General features: G+C 37.4%; 1 protein-coding gene across 1 annotated transcript; it reads left to right on the forward strand.

Annotated features, from left to right (window-relative positions):
• The first annotated feature begins 722 nt into the window (after positions 1 to 722).
• On the forward strand, positions 723 to 25,654 carry Nf-YC (nuclear factor Y-box C). Its single transcript, XM_083113451.1, has 8 exons — positions 723 to 1,156; positions 6,549 to 6,678; positions 12,352 to 12,537; positions 14,872 to 15,009; positions 17,034 to 17,249; positions 20,810 to 21,037; positions 21,818 to 21,964; positions 24,191 to 25,654. Exons 1-8 carry the CDS (start codon positions 1,134 to 1,136, stop codon positions 24,278 to 24,280), a joined length of 1,158 nt encoding a protein of 385 aa, XP_082969577.1. The 5' UTR covers positions 723 to 1,133; the 3' UTR covers positions 24,281 to 25,654.

The following is a 25,654-nucleotide window of genomic DNA, read 5'->3' on the forward strand; positions in this document are numbered from 1 at the left end:
CCCGCTGACTTCGAAATTTAAAAGTAAGTAATTAATTATCACAAATGACGACCTCCTTCTTGACATCCAAAATTAAACGATTACCCATCCCCCGAGACATCAAGCTGGTAATATATCAGTGGCGTCGTTAGCGGAGAGCAGCGGGAGTACATGGCCCCATATTAGCAGTAAAATATGTTATGTGCAGAATACGAGAAGGCCGTGGCAAACTCGTGAATTAAAGTGCACAGTCGTATGTTTTCCCCTGTAGCTTCCCTTTCACTTATGCCAGAGTGCCCCCTTGCCCTTTGCGATTAGCCAAAAGTAGCAGAAAAGCGGCTGAATACTTTATACTTTCCTTAGTTTGTCGTGTTTAGGTGGCTTATTTCTATTTGTCTTTAAAAGTGCGTAATTACACTGCTCACACTGCACTTACATTGGAACTATACATTTTGATTTGAGAGTATGTTTCATTGGGTGACTGCCCCAAATACTTGTTTTTCACTGTTCGTCCCCCGTCCCCCCACTGTCGACGCCAGTGATAAGGAATGAATATGTTTACTTCTACCCAAGAGAACAGCCGTTCACTGGCCGTTTTATATAAAATTTTATAAAGGGATAGGATCAAACATTTATTGTCACAGTTAGATAGCCAAATGTGTATTTCTCCAAGATGCAAATGTTCTTTAAACGTTGTGTAACTGGCAACATTTTATTTGTCACTGAAAGCCTATCCCAGCCTATCCGTAAATTAGTAACGTATAAGAATATTTTTGACTGTGTAGTAAATATCGGGAAAAATAGGGCGATTAAACTACATTTGTGTTTTCGTTTTGCTATCGCTTTGAAGTTTTTAGTGATAACGTCACTTCATAAAAGATAAACCAACGAAATTGGTAGAGACTTCAGCTTGCGTAGTTTCGTGGTTTTCGTAACCCACAGCGGAAGCGCAATGGTACAGGAGGAATCGTTGACCAGTCAGGGAGTTTCTTACTAACCTACATTCTGTAGTGATTGGAGGACAAGCGATAGAAACTATGATTGGTTACTGATTATGTTTGTGATTGGAAAGAAGCATGTCAATTTACACGTGAGAAGTTCAAGAACATTTACTGCTGGATCGGAAGAATAGAAAATATTTCTGATAATCCAAGATGTCTGTGTTCTTCGTCAACACGTATGTGAATGCCATTGTAAGAGGTCGTAGAACCTGCAAACCAAGTTTTATGCTATGTTACATTTCTTATTTTCTAAACCCCTTCTATGTAATTATATGCGGCCCTAAGTATTTCCCTACATTTTAGAAATTTATTTATATGACTGGCTAATTATGAATTGATGGACTTGCTAGAAACAGCTTTCTTGAAATTACAGGACGGAAGTTCTCTGTACAATTAATTTTATAATTCTTGGTACAGTTGATTGAAAAGTATGATTACAAATGACACTTTTTATTAGTTCAGTGAATTGAGAAGCAGGAATAATTTCAGTTACACCACGGCTCAGTGTGAATTTGAGCTTCGTTTATATTCGAAATAAACCAAATACATAAAAGGCCCAAGTTCCTTTTGTTTTATTGCGATTTCAACATGCTATGAATGCAATTTTTACATGGTTCGATTTCGATTTATATCTTAACACATACTGCAGACTTTTAGCGATCACTTAATATTTTGTTCAATATATGCTATCGTGGTTAGGTTAGGTTCCCTTAGCATTAAAATAAAGTCCCTAAATGCATTCTACTAAAGTTCCGATTTACTTCTACATTCATTCCCACGCTTCTACGATATTTACTGTCGCTTGTCCAGTAGTGCATAAGGTAATTTGCAAGTTGTTTTTTTCAACATCAATAACTTTTTTTCCGAGACCAAACAGTGCTCATTACTTTAAGCAAGGTTTAAATTTCGTGTGACAATGATTTCCAAAATTCTACGACAATTAGTCTTTGTGCTAGGAGAAATCATAAAACAATCGGAACCGTTACCGCAATAAAATTGATTGGCTTCAGACAATCTGTTTCTAGATGGAGGAAAGTAATATGAGTAAGGTGACAAGATTGTTAAACAACTAAACTGGACATTTTTCATATTTTCTGAAGGAAAAATTGTACACATTTTAATATAAAAATTGTTCTCATAGTTATTTATGTTTGAAAATTATAATTATATAAATACTTTGAAAATAACTGACATAATATGGTGATATGCGTTGCACTCCAACCAAGCAGTCAGTTAGAATTAGAAATCATTCATTGATATTTTGCCGATGGATGGATCTTGTGAAAGTTACTACGCCAAGGTTTATAGTATAGTAGGGAAGGTGTACTGGTGCTGTAATTCTATTTGATAAGTCATTGTCACAAAAAAGTGATTTTTTGACTTTGTTTTATGTTTAATAAAATGAACTGTCCTGGCTAACATGGGACATCTGGTCACCTTAAATATGAGTTTGTAGTTAAATCGCCAGGGGAGCTAGAAGACTATACCCTGTACCAGCTAACTGTAGAGCAGGCGAACGAGAACAAGTCTCTGTGCAAGTAGTGATGTGCAGCTCCACCAATGAACAGTTAGAGGAACGGGAGTGCATAATGGGCGACTGGAGTTACCCGCTTCCTTTGCTTTTAAAAATGTTTTTATCTTATTGTGCTTTCAGCCCTCTTACAAAGCAACTATGTACTATCCACCTTTACAATTTCATCCCTCAATTCTTAAAAAAAATTAAAACTAAGGTAAACTTTCCGTATCCGGAAAGTAAATTTCTTAAAATTTACAGGAGAAATTACTTACCGAATGCAGTTTCTTTAGACTTGTGCCAGTTCGAGGAAGTGTTTTCTTGCATCATTCATTGAATTTTGCTGGTAAATCATTTTTCGATATAAATCTGTGACCGATGCACAAAAGAAAGCTGTTGCATCCATTTCCTTCCAGCCGGATGTTGCCTCTGTGTGATGACGTAATCCCGGCCAGTGTTTCCAAACATGTGTTTTTGTAACTGAAGAAGGTACGTTTCTGCAAATGGTTTGTGGAGCTGTGTGTCAATGGTTCTTGGGGCTATGCGAGAATGGTGTGTGGGGCTATCCATATTTTTTTCTAAACCAATTTTTAACTATTCTAACCTAAATGTGACCCAACCTAACCTAACCTTACCGAAAATGGTTCGTGGGGCTACGTAAGTATTTTTGGGTGGAGTGAGGTGGAAACACTGCATGCCGACTACGGTAGTGACACTGTGACCGCCATTTAGCATGTTACTGAAGGGAAAAAGAAACAAACAAAACTTACTTTATACGTCGAAAATATAGATTATTTCCTTGAAAAAAGTGAAATGCCACCTTCAGCAATGTTTCTCAATGCAGAATACGTGAGTAGGAATGTGGAAAGTGACATAAATAGCGAGTTTCAGGCATTTTCCGGATATGGAAAGTTTACCTAGATATCTACAATTTTACACTAGTGCCCTCCCCCATTCTGGTCACTTTAAATGTGCTGTTATGCGGAGGGTTAGTCTTCGCTCTTTCAAAAAAGACAATGTTCCCAGCATAGAGTTTTCCAAGGAACTGGAAATTTTGGAGCCAGATATATAAAGGGAGAATCATTAAAAATATGCATTTCCTTCCCTCACCAGTGCAGACTTCCACCACATGACCCCATAATAATAATTATTATTATTTTGTGATTCCTGATTTCAATTTCTTTAAAAATCCCAAAACACGAACGAGGGAAATCTGCTTTTATTAAAATTCCAATCTCCGGGAAACTTATATTGAGTAATTATTGTTGGTTGTTTTTTCGCTTTGGTAATATGCAATATGGCGGCGACAGGTTGACTACCGTTGTCGATCATCTGTGGTTATGCAGTGTTTCCAACCTTCTTGACCAAAAAATACCTAGTACCTCGAACCATGCACGGATAGCCACAAAAACCATTCAATAACCACGAACCATACACGGCAAGGTTAGGTTAGGAAAGGCAAACATAGTTAAAATTGTTATTCACAGTTACAAAACCGCATGGTTGGAAACACTGACCACGCACGGAACATTTGATTCTAGTAGTGGAGGGTAATGGAGGCAACAGCTTTTGTGCATCGGAGATACATTAACTTCGAAAAATACATTATTTACCGGCCGGATAAATTGAACAAGGGGGGAAAACACTTCGACAACCTTCCTAAAGTCTACAGAAACTCAGTTCCGTAAGTACTTTCTCCTGTAAAATTGAAGAAATAAGTTTCCCGGAGATAGGAATTTTACCTAACAAGCAATTAAGTTATTGGTGGATAACATTTCAATTCATATTTTTAATCTATTCATGTCGACCTCCATGACAATACACCATAATGCCAGGGGTCCTTGGTTTGAATCCCAATCTGAGCATGAGTGTTCTTTAAAAGTATCTTTCATCACGTCATCCTCTTTGTCGTGATTAGCCAAAGTGGCAGAATAGCAATATAAAAATAAGCAAATCAATCAATAGTTTATTCTAAATATGTTGTTATTCTTGACCCCCAAATTTGTGTAAAACTTGTTCTAGTACTCAGTCTCCACCATTTTTCCCCTTCTTTAGTTATGGATACAAAATTAACATGATTTTATTGCATACTGCCGCATGATGCATCTGTTCACCAAAATTTTCCTTGTGTTTTGCTGTAGAGAAGGGTGTTTCAAGCATATTAACATTCAAGGTCAGGGGAGTGTTCAAAATTAGTTTAGGTATAGTCCACGCGTTTAGTTCGTTAACGTCCAAGAACTGAAGGAAGCTGCTGCCACAAACGTGGGTGGGGTTAAACAGCGGGCGAGTTGTTTTTGTCCAATCACACTCAACCTTCAGCCAATTGACGCAGCTGTCATGCTGTTCATCTTCTCCATGAGTCTCCGTCACATGACTTCCGCAGTTGCTGTTGCCGTAGTTTGCAAGTTCAATGTGGAAACCGTGGTAAGGTGCTAGTGCGGGGGAGGGACAAGGTGGCGTAGAGTATGTGTGGCAACACTGTGCATTGAATGTGGTTGTTGCAGCTGATGAGTGCGCTCTGTGAACTACAAAGCCAGCCAGTTGTTAACGAACCTTGGTTCAATCTGCTTCCAAAAATAAATATTTGTTCTTTCAATTTACATATTTTCATTACAGTACAATAAGATTGCATTCAATCAACACAGATATAGATCACCAATCTGAGAATTCAATTTTGCACTCCCTGTATTTCAGTAAATTCATATTTGCATGCAACAAATATGTGTGAAAATTCTTTTAAATACCCATCTTCCATAAAAAGTATGAAAGTCAAAATATCAGGGGTGAACCATGACTGAAGTGATAGTACAGTGCAGTGCTTAGCTATTACAAAGAAAACTATAATTTTGAAGCTTCATGTAACCTTTTCTAATGATCATAAGGAAACTAATTGTCTTGAGAAGGCATGGTGTTTTGATTTGTTTATCAAGTTGATATTATTTTTTAACTGAGCCTTTCAACATGAGTTCACTTACACATTAGAAATTATGTATGACTTTTTTCTTTTAAAAATTCTAATATTGCAATTTCCTTTAGTTTGTAGATAGCTTTAATAGTTACTAGAAGTATCCTGTTACTGGCCAAAGTGCTGTGCATGGTTACATAATGTGTTATTTCGAGAGGTTTCTAGGTTGTGCATGGTATTGTTTTACCTGTTGTCTCTTCCGTTGATTCGTCACTCATCTTCATTGTCCAGCATAATTGAGAGAGGTACAGAAACATTAAAAAGTAACCATGGTACTCATTTCTATCTGTACATCAAATATTTGTTTTTCAACATATTATATTATCTGGGCCACATTGTAACCTGCAATATTTCACCAATCGTCAGTTTTTCATCATATTGTAAAACAACATGCTAAATTACTTACAATAAATATTAACTTTTTCTTGTGGGTGTACTTGTTACTACTACAGCCCAGCAAAAAATATTAAGGACATTGTTAACTTATGTATATTCTTAATGTAATTCTTTGTTTCTACAATCTAGAGAAAATTATATTAAATCAGAATTAAATAGTGCCTATTTACCCTCTGGATGCACTGAGTCATCAACACATGATCTTTCCACTGAAAGTGACAGAGAAGTAATGTAAAATATTAAAAATAATGCAGGATTTGGTTTTAACTTTTGTTATTTAGTTTCCCTTTCTGCCACTTTTGGCTAATTGCGATGAGTGGGTGAGTGATAATTTGATGAAGGGACGCTCACAAGGAACACCCATCCTCAGGCTGGTATTTGAACCCGTGAACCCCTGATGTCAGTAGCTTGCTGTGATAACCACTCAGCCACAGATGGCGGCAATAAAGATTTGAAAATGGACTTGGTACCTTTTGCAACAATTGGTAACTACTTGAAAGGAAGTGGTGAACTATGGTCTCATACCCATAAAATAATAGGGATGGGTCTCAATGTACTGACATAACACTCATAGAAAAGCTATTCAAAGGGCTGTTGTGCCACACACTAACTTAGTTTTAAGTGATATTGCAGTGGGGGATAGATGTGACAGTATTTTCAAGCAAGCATCTAAAATAAGCTCTTAATTTTGCAGGGCGGATGGGGAAGTGGAGGCAGAGGCGACCACCACGTCAAGCACAGTCTCCCAGGGTCAGTCGGAAGCCCAGGCGTTACTTAATGGATTCTGGCCACGGATTACAGAGGAGATTCGGAACATGACGATAGTAAGTCTCGTGAAGTTATGATTGGAGTTACAAATTATATTGCATGGACATCTTAAAATATTTGCATATTTGAAGTTATTTTATAATTATATTCAGTGTTGATGTGCATGTAACTAGTTGCTACATGCTACTTCAAGATGTCTGGCTTCTATGGAGGAACTGTTTGCATAATAAACTTACCATTGTAGGATCAAATCAAAGATAAGGTATGTTGTGTTCATTGTTGGAAGTTATACATTAACTGTTAGAGGTACGAAGCTAATGTACAATTACTGAAATAATGAAAAATGATGATAATATTTTTTTTAGGTCACTTTAAGGATTGTCACACACACACACACACATTTATACATTATATCGTCTTGTGACACACTTTTACTGAGTGTGTGAACCTCGAAAGGTTCGGGGATCAAACCTGGAGCCCTTTAGATGAAAGTAATTATTCTATTGGGGGTTAGCGGTAGCTCGTAAGCTCTCGCTTGGCTGCATCTGCTAACTGCAGGAGGTACCTGAATAAACTTAAATTTACAGAACCCTTTATAAAATGGCAACTCTCATGATTTGGGTTACTATGACCTTAAGTCTGCATTGGCAAAGGATGGCATTATAAAAGTATATTACCTGTCTCTCTTTAGAATCGTGGACCGAAGAGTTTCTAAAGTAACTGTCACTTGCTTGCTGAAGTTCGCCTCTTAAATTCTCACTCAGCTTCGCTGCACTCCACTTCCAAACAAGTTTCTGAAAGTCTGCATCCATCCTCAATCTCCTTCAAAATCCAACTCACTCTCCTCTCTCCAAAACTCAAAAAACCCCTTTTCTTACTCCCGAACCACTCTCCTGTTCTCTTCCAAAACCCAAGACCAACTCCCTGTCTCTCTCGAGCCAGATCCCACTTGCATTCCTCCTCATCAAAACTCCTCCCCTTTTTCTCTCTCATCAATTTTCCTTTGCAAATATAGGCGAATGCTTTTCGCTGAGCTGGTGCTGAAGTTAACACTTTCCTATACTTCCTGCCAGGCTGCCTAGCTACACGTAACTCGAAAATGAAAATGAGGGATCCGTAACGATATATATGCATGTGTGTGTTTCTTGTAACCGCTGTAGGATTAATCGAAAAGTGATTCTGAGTTCTTAATTCCTCTAAGATGTTTTTCCAAGATTAGGATCTGGATGAATATATTTTCCTTAATTTTCAGTGCTATTTTTCATTTTTGAATATAATATGAATATATTTTATCATAATTATATGCTTTACCCCCTTACACAGGACCAGATTTAGGACCATATTCACTAGTCCTGGGCTAGAGGTGCACGCATTTGGGGTATTGTACAATACCTTCTGCTTATGTTATTTTCGTTTCAAGCTATTTTCTCCTGGGTTGAAATCCCAGCCTGGGCATGGACGTTTGTGAGTGTCCATTCATTAATTTCATCATGTCATCACTCAATCCCCATCTTCGCAAATTAGCCAGAAGTGGCACGAAAGGCAAAGGAAATCAATCAATCAAGCTATTTTCATGAATTACTTATGTGAAATTTAAAAATTTCGTATTTTCACGTTGCACAATTTAATAGTTAAATTCTATTAATTTCGAAGATCCTCTGTCTTCATTCACTAAGGGTACGGCGTCTGGAGCGGAGATGATATCGCGTCACTGCTTTGTTTGTTCCCGGGCAGTGGTAGTTGCAATTTCTCCTGTTTGGCGGCGCTGGCGTGTGTATCCTGGTTTGCGTTATCTGCTTTCTGTTGTCATGTGGTGCTGCCGGGTTGTGGTTGGGGGCTAGGTCATGCTCCGCGATGCAGTGCAGTTCCTGTTCCCCACGTGGCTGGAAGGGGGTCGAGTATGGTCACCACATCTTTTCTTTTTCATTGTCCAAGTTCAGCCTCCCCGATGGCGCAGTGGTAGCATCGTCGCCTTGTAATCAAGGGGTCCCGGGTTTGATACCCGGTGGAGGCGCAAGTGGTTCGGATCCCACTTTAAACTGTAGGTCCAGTCCCGATTAGCCCAACTGTGCTTAAAGTGGACTTAAAACAACATACCAATCAATTAATCAATTGTCCAGGTTCAGTGCTGGTTTCTGTTGGATGATAGCATGACAGAGCCGGTTGGATGATGAATGGATACAGAGGCGATTGTGTGGTTTGTGGACAGGGTTGCTACGTGACTGGAAAACAGGGAAAAGTCAGGGAATTTGGTTGGTCAGGTTATAGTCAGGGAATTTTGCATATTTTCTGGAATTTACGTGCATTTTGGAGTTGCAGGAGAACCAGTTACAAAATGAACGTACGGTTCATTTCCACTTCCGAATTCTGTTCTTGTGATTCCAGTCCCCCCAAAAGATTCAGTTCAGAAACTTGTTCCTCTCGTCATTATGACTTCTAGTCTGTTACGTACAAAATTATGGTTCCTTCGGATTTCAATTCTATATTTATTCACTCTCGGATCTAGGTTCTTGGATCCGTTCATTTTGCGACTCGTTCTTGTGAACCTGTTCAAGACCGGAATTTGGAGAGGCGTGAGATTTTTCCTTAGAGAACAAGCTACTCAAGGTGAAACCTACGCACCAGCCATCCTCAGAATTTCTTGCGGAAGAAATGTTGCTTTAGCTTTGTGTGTGGTGAGGAAATTTTCTTTCTTCAAGAACACACCCGTTCGGAACCTGTTCTCTTTTGATACGTGAAGTGGAGCAGGTTGGTGTTTGGACAGTTCATTGGTTTTGGATCTGCAATAAAGCTTGAAGAGCAGAATTTCACGTAACTGGCTGTGGTTGACGTCACACTGGATGGGTGCGGACGCCGAGTAAAAACAAAGGGACTCACTACTTCGTTCCCCCATGAACCTGTTCTGTGAATTTAAGGTCTTCATTTGCGACCCGTTCAGAAGCAACCTGATCAACTAGTTCATTTGCTCATTGTCGTAGTTCTTACATTGCAGAGATGTGTTATGCCCGAGAAATTAGTGATTTTATGCAGTATCAGTGACGTCATTATTCAAATATGCATGTGTTTTGTGCATGTAGAACGAATTTATTTTTTAAAAACTGGTGCGAAATAGAGTAATTAAACGTACGGTGGTCACACATCGTTGTTAGGTTAGGAATGTTGGTTTGATGCCTGTAGTAATTTTATGTATTGTTTGCGTGTAGAATGAAATTATGCTGAAAAGTGGTGAAAATGAGCCCAAGTTCCTTTTGTTTTGTTACGATTTCATCATGCTACAAATGCAACTTTTACATGGTTCGATTTCGATTTATGTCTGTTAACACATACTGCAGAGTTTTAGCGATTACTTAAGATTTTGTCAATATATGCTTTTGTGGTTAGGTTAGGAATGTCAGGTTTGGTTGTCTTAGAATTAAAATAAGGACCCTGAATGCTCTCTACTAAGGTTCAGATTTATTTCTACATTCATTCCCACTAGTTTACGATACTTACTGTTGCTTGTCAACCGGAGAATACCTTGTCCGTGGGAAGCATGTATGATTGAGTAAGGTCATTTTGAAGTTGTTTTTTTTCAACATAAATAACTTTTTTCAAATCCAAATAGTGCTCATTATTTTAAGGAAGGTTCAAATTTCGTTTCACAATAATTGCCAAAATTATATGATAATTAGTCTTCCTGCTAGGAAAATTTGAAAAAAAAATAATCATAAAACATTCGGAACTGTTACCTTTTAAAAGACAGATTTCGATGTTTTCCGTAATATGAAATTGGTTCCAGCATGTGGAAATCTCAAATAATGGAGATATTTGATTCCAAAGTATGGCCCGCGTAAATATATTTTTTAGGTGTATGGTTGGTCACCGGCCCCATTCAAGTTCTGAATTTCCGTAATATGTACTATTTTCAATAAATTAAAAAATATATAATCATTAAACTTATTGCATATTTTGTAAAGGTACATGACCTAATTTTCTGTTGTTTCTCATTTGTATTGATATAGGCTAATTGAGGTTGTATAAAGGTTACATTGTAAAGCTTTGATATATGCCACATTTTTTTATAGATTTTTTACACCACCTTAATTGTAATGACTTAGTGAAAATGGGGAAGTACAATAGTTATTTGTTTTTTCATTGAATAGCATTATATTAATCACTTGGTAAATTTTCAGCTAATAACTGTGTATATTCATATTCATAATAATTAACGTGCCTGCATATTTTAATTGAAGAACATGAGGTTCAAAAGCAAAAATCATGACGACAAACATGTCTGGAAAAATTTTATTTCTGGTCTGGAAAACCTGGAAAAGTCAGAGAATTTCATAATCAAAAAATCGTAGCTACCCTGGTGGAGTGGAGATGTTGAGAAAGGCCTGATTTTGGTATGTCTTTTTTGGCATCTTTTAGTGTTCATTAATCTGTTCTTGGACAGTGTGGATGGTTCTGCCAATGTAGGTGTTGTGGCATTGGCATGTGGCCTTATTTTGTGATTCCTGATTTCAATTTCTTTAAAAATCCCAAAACACGAACGAGGGAAATCTGCTTTTATTAAAATTCCAATCACCAAGGGATGCACGTTTGGGTAGGTAGTATCTCTTGAAGTTGGGTAGTGCTCTTCCGACTTGGAATAAGGGTTTGTGTGCCAGTCTGATGTTGAAGGGTTTGAGGGCCTTGGTGAATTTTCCTGATGTGGTGGGGTGGTAAGGAAAAGCGATCCGTTTGGGATTTGGCAGTGACGCGATATCATCTCTGCTCCAGATGCCGTACCATTAGTGAATGAAGACAGAGGATCTTCGAAATTAATAGGATTTAACTATTATATTGTGCAACGTGGAAATACGAAATTTCTAATTTCACGTAAGTAATTTTAAGCCGTGTTTACCACATCCATCATGAATATTTTCATGAAGTTGTAGTGGTCAGTTTTTGTGCACAAAGGTTTTGGCCTTGCACTTGGAAAAATTGATTAAGACACCCAAGACCATTATTAAATATGTGTACTGGATATTGGTTTTTGAAACATCACATTTCATAAAATGATTTTTTTGGTTCCTGTTTTCAAAACCTTTTCTTTCAGTTTTGGTTCATACATTAACGTTTTTTAGCTATAGATGATGGTGCTATTGGAACTGATTAGATTTAGAATCAAAGTTGTGCATTGTCTTCCCCTTATTTGTATTTTAGGAGGAGTTCGGCTACTGAAAAAGTGGTCGCTTCCGTCAAACTGTATGAGAATTCTTTGTTGCATAATGTGTATGTTCATCGATGGCTCTTATTAATCTATGATATCAGTCCATCCTGAATTAAACTTTTCCATCATTTACTTCAATCGCTGTGGACAATTGCTGCTATGGAACCTTTAAAGAAAGCCAGGACTGTCCCTTTGACTTCCTTGTCCCATTCCTTTCATCTTAAAAGTCGCCTACCATCTTTCATTCACATTTAACACAGGTGGTACAAACGAGCTGAACTATTTCTGTAGTATTCCAGAACACATTAACTGAACATAGTCTGTGGGACGGGTGGTGTTTTCAAACTGGCCTATGGTTGGCATCACTTTAAATCTGACACTGTCGATGCAATGTTTTTCATTATTCTTCCTTTTTTCAAGGCTTTGGGACCAATCCTGATATATTAGGTGTCAAATGACATGTAAATGTCCATGTCTAGATACTAACTCTTGTTTTGCGAACAAATTGCTGTTTGTGGATTTCGTTTTGTTCCAGATGGATCTTAAAACGCAAGAGCTACCACTGGCACGCATCAAAAAGATAATGAAGTTAGATGAAGATGTGAAGATGATCAGTGCTGAAGCCCCAGTATTATTTGCCAAAGCTGCTGAAATATTTATTTACGAATTGACCCTCCGTGCATGGGTGCACACCGAAGATAACAAGCGCCGTACATTGCAGGTTTGTTTCTTGGGATGCTTGCTGTAGTAATTACAGAATGGAACTGCAAATTATCTACACAACTAACTATAATTATAGAGGTGAACGTTTCAACACCAATAGTTGAAAAATATTAAACGTAGAGTTCAGCTTTGTTTCAGAAGGTTGTGGAGGCAGGTTCTTGAAGTTTCAGAACCATGCTATAATGTAAATTTGACTATTCTGTCAGAATAATGCTATATGTTACACATTAATACAAAATTAAATATAAACTTGTTTTCCAAGCAAGTTCCCTAAAGTGTCAACTGTCTGAAGCAATATTATAACCAGTGTTTTGAAGTAAGTTACTTTTTAAGTTTAACTTTAACTAGCTACTTTAAAAGGTAAGAATAGGTGTAACTAAGACAATTATTTTTTCCCAATAGAGATAAGCAGTATCAACATTTTCTTTAGGGCACTTAAATCACAGAGAAAACAAGCTAAATTTGGGAAATCTGTTTCCAACTACGCATCTTCTCTGGATGTTAAGGTGAAAGGATTTTCATGAAATGCCTAAGGCAAGGAAGCTAGGCTTCATTGCATGTCAAACTTAGAATGGAAGAGAATGAAGGAGGTGGGATTCATGCTGTCACATGCCATGGCTGGCATGCAAACAGTTTTTTCAATTAAAGGTACAGAAGGAAATATCGCATTGTTCCATCATTTATGTGTTGTAATAATATAAATATATAAAGACTTATATTATGTACCAGTAACTTAAATAAACACATTTAAGTCGTCATATATTTATTTTATTACAATAATGATCACTGATTGTGTGTAGTTTGTTCGCAAATAAATTCCCAGCAGAAAGTTACTGTACTCAGGTACTTTTAAGTAGTAACTTTCCAATCACTAATAAGAACCCACCTCAAACATAGACTTTGAAAATTTATTTTATAAATTGTAAATGAACGAACTGTGGTTTTTGTGCTAAAGGGGCATTCTAGCGTTACGTGTGTGACATTTTACACACAAAAAAATTGAGGTTCTATACAAGAGATTGGATTAAAATAAAGTGCATTACAGTGTGACACTTTAAGAAAGTAGCAAATTTTGACTTTATTTGTCTGCGAAGCATATAGGCTGCAGATGCTAGTAACTGGGGTGACCTTCCACTTAGTACACCCAATTGTCATCCTCACTTCCACATAGAACACCCTGGACTGCATTTGGCAGACGATCGAGGCTCTGGCGAATGGCCCTATGACCAGTATAATTCTGTGTGTTGTCTTGTGTCTTGTCCTTATGTGTGCTGAGTGCCCCTGTACAGCCTCAGCTTTTAACCAAAGTCAGAATATTTTAAAAGTTTAGTTACGACACGACATTACAGTTATGTTTATTTTAGTTCTGTTAACCTAATTCAGAATATTTTAGTCTTCCAACGTTACATTTATGTTATTCATTACATTTTAGTTCAGGTAAGGGGCTGGACCCTCATAAAGTGACTGGTGCAAAATAGCCTAAGTGCTGACACACCCAAAATTTTAAATTCAAATTCAAAGATACTAGTAACTTTTATTGGTGAAATTTGCAAATTATATGCATTCACAAACATCTAAACCTTAATGAAATTAAAACAATAATAATTTTCATATTAATTAATTTTGTTATTAACGTGGGTCACTTTTCATGGAATGGCCCTAAATTATAATGTGTGGAAAAGAGTATTGTGAATGATTGAGTTGGTGTTTTAAGTCCTCTTTATGTAGAGTAAGGTTAATCGGGACTGGACCTATGGTTTAAAGTGCGATCCAAAGCACTATGTTCCTCCACCAGGTATCGAACCCGGGACCCCTTGATTACAAGGTGATGACTCTACCACGGTGCCATCGGGAAAACCAGTATTGTGAATGAATACTACAAAGATTCAACAATGATAGAAACCCATCAGCCTTATTATTGGAGAACTTTCCCAAGGCAGCAGTTTTATTCTGTGAAAGTGGAACTGTGTTCAAAGAGTTGTATGATATTATTTGGTTAAAATTTCATATTCATATATTTAGGGTGTGATGAATATGTATCCAAACATAGTTGTCCATTTTGTACCAGAATAAAATTGAAATTTATTTTGTTATAAAATTAAAATTTGTTAGAACTTTACAACCGAAATGTTGTATTTTAGAAATAACAATAACACCACCATATTTTACACAAGACTATAAAAGGTAACATTAATTTGCATCATAAAATAACCGATTTTAGAGGAGAAACTAAAATTTCATGTGCCTAACAGTGGCAGTAATGAGTGAATGAATTGTCTTTACGTGCTGTTTCATGCTGGTGAGATAATTTGTCTTATTTTACTTGTTTCAGAGAAACGACATAGCAATGGCTATCACCAAGTTTGACCAGTTTGACTTCCTCATAGATATAGTGCCTCGGGATGATATTAAACCAAATAAATCTCGAGAGGAATCAACAGTGAGGACAACCTCCATGAACCCAGACCAGGTGAGAATTATTATTATTGTTTATATATATAAAACATGGGTTGAAGCTTCCATTTGTACTTGACCCAGTGTTCAGAAAAGAGTAATCAATTTACACTCATGGCCATCGGGAGAAGGGGTGAATCTGGTCTGTCAATCCCACCCGGAAAATGGCATTCTTCATTTCAAGGTAGAGAAAATCAGAAAGCATGTTATAATTAATGTTAACTAGCTGATTACCTGGCATTGCCCGGGTATTTACAGAGAATTATAGATTTTTCTCCTAAAAGCTAATTCATAAAACTTTTGCTTCATAGTTTTAAAACTTACGCTATGAGAAAAGCATTATAGATAATCCTGAATATTTTAAAATCAATCCAAACAATTACTTGCAAGGACCAAACAAGTAGATCAAACTATAATTCTTTTGGCTAACTGTTAAAAATTGACAGTAATCCTTTCTATTAATTGGTATTGCTTGCAAGTTTATACTCTTATCGTGTTTAATTTCTCTTGCATTCTAATCTTCTATTAGCCCGGACAATAATGAATTCTAACTATAGTGTAAAATGTAACTAATTTTATTTACAGGTATTTAAAAGTATAAGTACAGTATACAAATTATAAAGTGAAATCTTTTATAAATTCACTAGGGATGGGCTGATATGAAATTTTGCCCGATACCGATAAAGTACCAATACCGATAACCGATATTCTACCGATCCGATACAAAATTAGAAATGGTCCTTGAAGAACCTGAAAGGTTCATTGACCTCCTTAATAAATGTGTGTTTCAAGGTGACTGCAGTGCAAAAGAAGTTGAATATTTAAACATTTACTTTTTAGAAAGTAGGGTATGGAGATTATTCATAAAAATTACAACAAAATGGCAGAATTTTGCACTAAATTATCAGATATTTATAGATATATCGGATCGGTAAAATAATCGGTAAATTTACCGATATGCCTCTTATCGGCCGATACCAATGGAGTACCGATTAATCAGTCCCATCCCTAAAATTCACTATAATATTAATTTAACTAAAAATAAATTGAACGGCATTGGGAGTGTCACTATTCATCTTAGCGACCCCAAAAGCTGTGGATTCCACACTAATATCGATCGTTTTTTATTATTTTTACATGTCACCCCATTCCCACCCCCCACCCTGCTAGGGATGCCAGGGGTGTCTTACCCTCACAATATTTTTTTCCAGATTGTAAGTCATATGTGTACCAAGTTTGGTTGAAATCACTCCAGGCGTTCGAGAGTTATGCCGGAACAAACCTACATACATATATTAGAAGATAACAGAAATAGAGTTCAGGTAGTATTCAAACAGAATAACTAAGTAAAATTGCATTAAATTGAAAGAATTGAGTGTTTTCATATTCTACCATTCAATCCTAATAATAATCCTTTGCGCAACAGCCCTGAAGGGCCTTGGCTTACCTACCGACTGCCGGGCTCCCTCCCACGCTTTCCTTCGTCACCTCTAAGCGTGGAGATTGGAATAGTCGTCAGCCCGACGTATCCCCAGCCGTTATACTAGGTTTCCGGGACCGGATTACGCTTACTCATTCGTAGCTCCCCAATTTCCTCACGATGGTGGGTTGCCACCGGCCCTATACGTAGGCCGAATAATTTCCGACCAGAGCCGGATTCAAACCTAAATTTCTTCCTAACTTGTAAAGCTTTTTTTTTTAATAAGATGTGAAAAAGTTAATAACACAAATAGAATAGATATGCATTTCAGTATCCTAACTGTATGAAATAAAGACAAGGAAGTTGTGCTGGATTTTCACTCACCTGGTGAATCGAGTGGAAAGGTCTCCCCTAGGTTATTGCACCACCACCGCTACTAGTAGTAAATTTTGAATAAAGTTTATTCATTTTATTTTTTATAATAAGAAGGATGATAATAGTAATTATTATTATTGCTATTTCTACTATTCAAGTTTCGTCAATGGCCTGACCCCTCTACCTGCAAACAATGTTTGTGACACCCATGGGTATACTATCTAATTGCAAATGCTTATTTACAGGTTCACTACTATTTCCAACTGGCTCAGCAACACCAGGCTGCCCTTCAACAGTCGTCACAGCCTAGCACCAGTTCAAACCAAAGTGCCACCCCAACCATACAGATTGTGCAACCAGGTGGACAGGTCCAGACTATCAGTGTGGTGCCATCTGGTAGTGGTTCTGGGAACTCCTCGAATGCATCAGTGGCTGCCGTGCAGGTTCAAAATGCAGAGCAGGTAGGTGATTTGTTCGTCGTATCTGGTTATTTTTCAAGCAGAGAAACTATTACAATGTCTTCTTTTGCCTGATTTTCCAAAACCCAATATTGTTTTTGTTATTGTCAAATGGAAGTAAAGTCTATTGTAGTGTGACGTCGGGTATGGAAGGGGATCGAGTTAACCCGGGATGTAGTTCAGTTAAATAAGTTAGGTTTAGTTTGGGTCTCGCTGAACCATCTCTACCCTGAATGGTGCAGATGAAGGATGTTGGGAGCCTTAGTCATTGAATGCTACTCACCCCCTTGCTTGATGATCTGGTCCTCCGCTTCTGGCATCGGCGATAGTTGGATGGAGACTGGTACCCTTGAGATGGCGGGAGACGCTGGAGAGAGTGCTGACCTAGATACTAATGGCGATAAGAGGTGGCTGGAGAATCGGCGGGTTAGTCGTCGGAACACTGATTCTCCAGACTCGGGCTGGCTTTTGGCTTCTGGTTTTCCATAGAACGGACTGCTACTCGTACTGCAAGCTCGTTGCGGTCTCTCTGAGTGGTCTTGTCAATCATGTTGCAGATGATGTGGAGATCGATTTATCATCTCCAGGGGTATTTATACATCGGAATTTTGTTGTGTTGTGGTGGAATTTGCACCTCCAACTATTCACCTGGGATATCCCTTGGTGCTGGTGGAAATTTACAGTGGAGGTGCACTCACCGCTGGCGAGGGCCGTTTCCTTGCTGACTGTGCAGAGCCGAGTGGAAAATTCTTGTTGCTCGACTCTGCATCCGGTCGAAGTTGGGGTGAATGAGCGTTCAACTGGCAAGTTTCAGAGCGATATTTTAATAACATTACTATTTCGACTTTCACAATAGTTTTTCTTGTATGTACGCATTGCTTGCATTATAGAATTATTTTCTTGTAGTTTACGGTTATTACAAGCATAAGAAAACAGTTTTTCTTTGTGACGTTTCAGGAGAACAGACGCTCCTTTCATCAAACATTTATTTTCATTTTGACTAAAGATGCAGTTATAACAATGGTTAGTAATTTTTAAACAAAAAGAATCCCTTATATAATGGATGTTGTCAATATTACATTGTTGTAATATAGCAACTTAACTGTGAAAAGAAGCAGTCTGTTTTATTTTTATTTCAGACTTTTTTAAAATTATGAATCCCAAATATCATCAGGTAATTCAAATTCATCATTGTTTTCACAAAGTCTCTTGATGTTTTCTGTTACATTAAATTTTAAAGATGGTGGCTTACTCCATTTGTGAAAAGGAAAACTCCATACTGAATCTATGTTACCATTTTCATTATTTAATTTATTCCAGTGTTCTTCTGCAATGAACGAAGCTTCCCAGACATTCAACTCTGTGTTTCCCGTTAATCTTTTTAAAACCCTTCTCTTTTTAATCAAATGCTTCTCTTCGATGATGTGAGCTGACAAACCTGTTCTTGGGTTTAGATTTATAATGTCCAAATTGTGTTCGTGCCATCTTATTGCCATTTTCCTTGCTGTTTCTCCCACATAATCCTTTGAACATGAACAACTTATATTATATATTCCTGTGGTTTCCACATCTGGTGTTTCTCATTTCGAATTCGTTAAATGTACATTTCAAAGTTCTTGGTGATTTAAAAACAATTTTGAAATTAAAACTTCCAAAAATTTTTGCAATTTTATGTGAGAATCCCTTGTGGAATGGAATGCACACAAATTTCTTTTCAACAGATTTTTCATCCTTGTCTGTATTTCTCTTTTCCTTTAGTTTTCTTGCGACTTGTTTTTTTGATTTGGTTTATTCTGTTAGTGTGAAAGCCATTTTCTTTTGCTATATTGTGCAGTACTGGTAGTGAACTTTTCTCTATCGAGTCAGTCAACTCAAAACTTTTAACCCCATTTCGATTCGGTCATTGGAGAAAAAAGGATAGATCAGGCATGTAAGCAGAATGTGGAACTCCCCTGGCTTCATGTTTTGCCAAAATAGAGCAATTTCTAATAATGCTAATAATGCATAGGTATATTTCATCTAGCTATGTTAATACGTTATTGAATTTAGAAAAAGAAGTTTGTTTCTCCTCTGAATTTATTAATTTTGAAATTAAAATTGTGTATTATGTTTGAACTCGAATGCCTTTTGTGATGGATTCTCCATTTTACACTCACATTGTAAGTTCCTTAGCCAGAGTCCCGTGAAAAGTGCAATAGAGTTCCGCTCTACATAATTACTTTCCCGTACTTTTCACAATAACAGATGCTAATCGCTACATGAAATGCTTCCATGTTAAGTATCATCGGCTATAATATTTGTAATGAGATTGTTGAAAGCATTAATATAGCTATTGGCCTCTGTGAGGAAGTAGTCAGTCCAATGCACTGCAAAGCCAGAGGTCCTAGGTTCAAGTGGTCATATGAGGGGAAGTCAAAATTATCCACACTTTCGCCATAACTTTGTTTAGGTTGGCCGCACTCGCGTGCTAAAGGGTGATACTCTTGTGGTTATGTGATTTCATATTAATCGCTCCATTTTTCTTTCTTTTGTTACAGAGTAAACATGGCTACTCCGCTGGCAGTGTGCACCAAGGAAGAACAGATCAGTGATCCGATTTCTTGTCTGAAGGTGCCACCCTATCGATGGTCACGCGTCAGTTCGCCAGAATCATCTCTCGAGCTTGTAGAATCTTCCCGTCAGTGATGGAGGTTGATGTTCGTCCTACTTCCAGTTTGTGTTTCACGCTTGTCTGACCATTTTTAAACCTCTCAATCCGTACACACACACTTCTACGCTACTGGTAGAGTGCTGTACTGAAAGCCTGTGATGAATTTCAGCCCCTGACACACCTTCAGACCAGAGAAATTGGATCCTTGATCTATGTTCTTCCTCGATGCACGCTACCAGTGGAGTGGTCATGAAAAATTGAGTGAATAAGATCAAATAAAGCCACATAACCATAAGAGTACCACCTTGTAGCACATGTGCACTGAAGGCAGTGTGGCCAACCTAATTAAAGTTAGAGCGAAAGTGCAGATAATTTTTGACTTCCCTTTGTATATAGATCTGAAAACCCGGTTCAAGATTCCTACCAACATGGAAATATTGGAAAAGTCAGGGAAATCAATGTTTTAGTGAAAAATCAGGGAACTTATAAACATATGTGGCACATTTTTCTTGAGCCAGCTTCTATGTAAAAATATTTTTATAGTTAATCTTTCATTATTTCTCTTGTAGTTTAAGGTTGTTACGAGCATATAAACATAATTTTTTATGGAATGTTTTGAGAGAGACACACCCTCGGCAGACATTTATTTTTTGTTTGATTAATGTTGCCGTTATAACAATGGAATAGATTTAACAATAGCATAAAGAAGCAGTTATGCAATGTATCTTGTCAATAATATTAGCATGTTGAAGTACTATAGTATGTTCTGGAAATTTATTTCAAAATGAGCAAAAAACCTTGGACAAGTCTGTATTTTTCCAAAATTAGTGGGAACCCCTGTTGTTGCTTCTCCATATCTGTTCCCTCCGTTGTGTCAACTTTTGCTCACAGAGCTTTCAATTCTGTTTTTCAGCAAACTCAGGTCGCTCCCGGAAACACAGCTCAAACAGTCACTGTACATCAGACGCAGGCACCAGCAACCTCAGGCCAGACAGTTGTCGCCCAGGCAGCCCAGCATCATTCGGCCCAAGTAATTCAATTGCAGGCCCCTCAGGTTCAGAACCAGACTGCACCACAACAGGGAGGCATTCAGATAGTGCAGCAGATAGTGACACCTAATGGAGAAATCCAACAGATACCGGTAGGATTTTGTTTTTTTTACTTTACAATTTGACGCACACAGATGTACTATGTAGAAATTTCAGTAAAAGATGCAGGTTCGACCAGGACTCCAACCTGGGTCTCTGGCATACTGTGCCATTGCTCTCCCAACCGAACCAGCCTTGCTTCATCTTGTTTTTCGCTGCCGCTGTTTTACCTGTGTGGAATTGCCAGGTAATTAAAAACTAGACATCGTCAGTGCCGGCCCCCGTAGCAGAGTGGTTAGCACATCGCGCTAAGACATCAGGGGTCCTGGGTTTGAATCCTGGCCTGAGCATGGATATTTGTGAATGTGCATTCGTCAATTTCATCACATCATCACTCATCCCCATCTACGCAAATTAGCCAAAAGTGGCACAAAAGGCGAAGTAAAATAAAGCAAATCAATCAATAGACATCGTCAGCATCAACAGATAACATTGAGGTAGCACTGACAAATTCAATTCCACACAGGTAAATCAGTGACAGTGACTGTCATAATTTAGTTTTTTGTTGAAGCCCTAGAATGATTGGTGATGATTAAATATTTTAAAACTGAAAAAAATATTGTATTTAAAACTGGAAGTCAAAAAAAGATTTTGAAACCCAGAACTGTTTTACTTTTTACAGAATGTTTCTGTCCCATAACAGGTGGTTTCAACAGCACTACATTTTACTCATAAGCTCAAGTGAAACATTCAAGAATGCAGCATGCATGTTACGGTTGTTTATAGTAATGATACATCTGAAAAATGTTATAAACACATTTATTTGTTCGTAGATACAGCTGACACCATCACAGCTACAGATGATCAGGATGCAGATACAAGGAGGTACAAATCAACCAATCATAATCCAGACAGCTCCGATTCAAGCAATACAACAGCCAACAGTAGTTTCCAATCAATCACAACCACAAATTATCCAGGTATTTACTATGAAATGTTCCAACAACTTTGTAGATTAGTTATTGATAAGAAGGCCGTAATGGTACATAGTGTACACATTAAATTGTTAATGGTAATCATTATGTGAATTTGTCTTTATATATTACACAGCTTGCTTGGGAGCCGAGAAGGTGGGGTAAATGACTCACCATCTCATCAAAGGAGGTTCTGATTTCAAATTCCAGCTTGGGCATTGGTATTCCTTTGTGACATATCTACGTCTAAGTATCACTAATTAATCAACATCAAATAAAAATATTTTCCACTTCAATAAATTTGTTAATGAAAATTGCTGCGCAAAGTAAATTGTCCATGGTGCCAGTCTGTCAACATCCAAATTTGGAGTCAGAAAGCAGTGCGCCCCCTCGTTAGATCATTTGATCTCTAACCATTATTGTCACGATAGGATATCCTATTATCGCAGTCGAAACCCAAACAAACGGCCATCTTTTCAGATGGTTGTCAGCTCATGCTGCAAGTTGCTTCATCCTTTCGGCCCAAACTTGAGAATGACCCTGTGGTTGTAATTCAAATTTAGAGGCTGCACGGGCGACAGGCCCCTCTCAGCGCATTTGATTCCTCACCAGCAATGTCATGAAAGCATTTCCCCTCATCGCTGGTGTGAACCCCAAACAAGCGGCCATCTTTCCAGTGGTATTTGTAATTCAAATTGGAGACTTCACGAGTAACAGTCAACTTTAAGCAGATTTTATTTCTCACCAGCATTACCGAGAAAGGTTGCCAGCTCAGGCTGCAAGTCGTAAACTTCAGAAGAACCTTCCGCAGCCTGCTGGTTGAGAAACTGGTCTAGGATGGTTGCCATCCTAGAAACACCAGAATCATTCTGCTTTCCAGGACCTTCAATAGCACAAAATTTCTTCTCCACCAACCTTTCGCTCGATTCAATCAGTGATTCTACAATTTTGGGTATTTGGAATATGAACACAACAAATTACTGTAAGTACTCTTTGTAACTATAGCTGAGCCGATGCCACTCCATTGATACAAGTGATATCGGTATCGGAAAGTATCATTTGGATTTTACTTGTCGATACATTTTCGGCATTTCGATAATTTGCGGAATCTGCAAAAATGCTGCATGACACCTCTGCAGAGTTTAAATATCCAGGAAGTTATGCAAAATTCGAAGTTTGTAATGATTTTGTTCCAATATTATGTGGACAACTTTTTTTTTTGTGATTACTTAACAGATATTTTTATATTCTGGTGAATTTTTGAATATACTGAATCAAAGCTCGAGTAAATTGTTGCTTTTAATTGGGATAAAATACTCATCCACTAATATTAATCAGTGTTTAATTGTTGCAATTTTTAAGCATCGGTATTGGTGGGAATCTGTAAGGGCACCGGTATGGGTACTGGTTCAAAGTGATATCAGCTCTACCCTATTTGACACAGTGGTAATATAGTGGAAATATGAGTATTGTGCTCCTGAGAATTATGAATCTCCCTAACATTCCATTTAAAGCATATCAATATAAATTGCACTAATTTATATAGGGTGCTGCAATGAATCGGGCAATTTTGCAACTCTGGATATAGCTAGTTGTTGTCAGGGGTAGCACCTGACTTCAGCCATATTGCAGCCCATGTTGTACTATCCAGTTATGATGGAGTTGTAGAAAACTGAGCACGGCACGCATGCACTGCAAAAGCATGTTACAAAAAAATAATAGCGGCTGTTACGTAGGATACTCCTTAGCCTGCCAGATCACTGGACTTTTCGCATATGATTATTCTCTTTTTGGAGTATTGAAAGTAAATATCTTCCAACCGACCTCCCCACACCTTCAATGAACTTACAGATCAGACCCAGGAAGAAGTCGCTCAGATTCGTACCCAAAGACTTGTAAGGTGTGTGGAATGAGCATTTTCAAATAAATGAAAATGTAGTGATTTTATTTTCTTGTGGTATTTCTTCTTCAATGAATAAAGTAAATTATTTTGTCTTTATTATGTATATTTTCTTTGTATTATGTATTATTTTGTCTTAAGTGTGGAGTATTTAAAATCGCCAGATTCATTGCTGCACCCTATATATCAAAGAGGTGAGCTTAAGATAAAGGTAATTCACAGTTTGTTCTGTTTTAGCTTGGATAAAATTTTAACAGTATTATGTAAAACTTACTGAAACCTATAAGCAATATAAGACGTGGACTTACACAAACTTGTGATTTTTTCTTCAGGTTGCAGGCCAGTCAGGTGGTGGAACACCAGTTTTCTTGGCGCAAGCGGCACCAGCAACTCAGGCAGGCCAGGAGAGCGGGCAGGAATAGTGGTAGCACCAGTGTATTTTTAACTCAATGACCAGTATTTGAACTCAAGTTTCATTCCAATGTGCTTAGGAATTGGTTGTGACCTATGTGAGAATGTACTCCCCCCCCCCTCCATGTTATTATGGTTAATACCTTTCCATTTGCCACATGCATGTAGCCACTCACTGATGGCTTGAACATTCACTGAATGCAGTGGTTACATCACAGTTTGCAACTAAAATGCATTGTTGGGAGGTAATTGTTGACTCACATAAAGGCTGACATGACATTGTTAGTTTTTTGACAATACGTACCTCAAAAGTATCCTAAGACTAAAATTATTGTAAATACGATCAAGGTTTGTGAAATGAGAGACACATTACAGGAAGACTTGTCTCTCCATGTGCAAGTACATTTTTTTTTTTCTAGTGGTGGACAGTTAGTGATGCTGTGTAGCTTGTTTGAAATAGCATATTTTATTTTTATTCTTCAGAGATGATTTATAGCATACACAAAGGATAGTGAGTCGTGAAATTGTTTGCAATAGTTAGTTTATAAATATTTATTTACATATGTAACTGAACCCATTACCCCTTGATTACAAGGTGACATGGTTAGCCACTACGCTACATGGGAGGTAACTTTCATCATTGAGAACACATTGTTATAACTTGAACATGTTTGTTCAGTACAGCATTTTGCTCTTTTGTAACGAAAAACCTAATATCGGAATGTAGTTTTGAAGTGTTTTATTCTCACGGTTCGACCTGCTTTAGACAAAAGCTCTTTCCTTGGCATTTACTTAACATTTCTACTACAGTCGAATTCTACCACACACATTGAAAAAAAAATAGCATTTCACAGATAAAATTGGTCCTAATTTTCTTAGCTTATCGCATAGCGTGACCGATCAGAAGCAAACAATATATCACTTAACATTTCTAAAAGTTGATAACTTCAACTGAGAGGAAAATATTTTCCTGCGAAACGATGTTAGGTACAAACCAATCCTGCTCCATAAATATGTACTTTTAGCGCATATTGAAAAATGCATTTGTTGTTTCAATTGTAAACACCACACACTGGCTGATGGACAGAAATAGTACAATATATAGGTGAGGTTGATGGTCACTTAATGTTACAAAAAAATGTGTAGAGTATCAGTTTCTTTACATGATATCTTATTAATTAAATAACAATTTTCTCTCAAATTACATTTCTTCTTCTTTAAATGTATTTGTTATTAAATTAAAATTAATTGAAAAGTGTAACTCGGTATTCCTTCCATGCCTTATATACGTATCTAATGTTCTCTGCATTCTTCACACCACATTCGCAAATGCTAACTGGAAAATTACATGAATTGCTTCTGTGTAAAGTAGTGTCTGCTATAAA

This window comes from Lepisma saccharinum, chromosome 27 (genome assembly GCF_977018435.1).
Source record: "Lepisma saccharinum chromosome 27, izLepSacc3.1, whole genome shotgun sequence".
Taxonomy (NCBI): Eukaryota; Metazoa; Arthropoda; class Insecta; order Zygentoma; family Lepismatidae; genus Lepisma; species Lepisma saccharinum.

Excerpts from the sequence above, each read along its gene's own strand:
- Nf-YC (XM_083113451.1), top strand. The coding sequence starts at position 1,134 with ATGTCTGTGTTCTTCGTCAACAC. Across the intron at positions 1,157-6,548 it reads TCTGTGTTCTTCGTCAACAC|GGCGGATGGGGAAGTGGAGG; the intron begins GTATGTGAATGC and ends TTAATTTTGCAG. Across the intron at positions 21,038-21,817 it reads GAGAAATCCAACAGATACCG|ATACAGCTGACACCATCACA; the intron begins GTAGGATTTTGT and ends ATTTGTTCGTAG.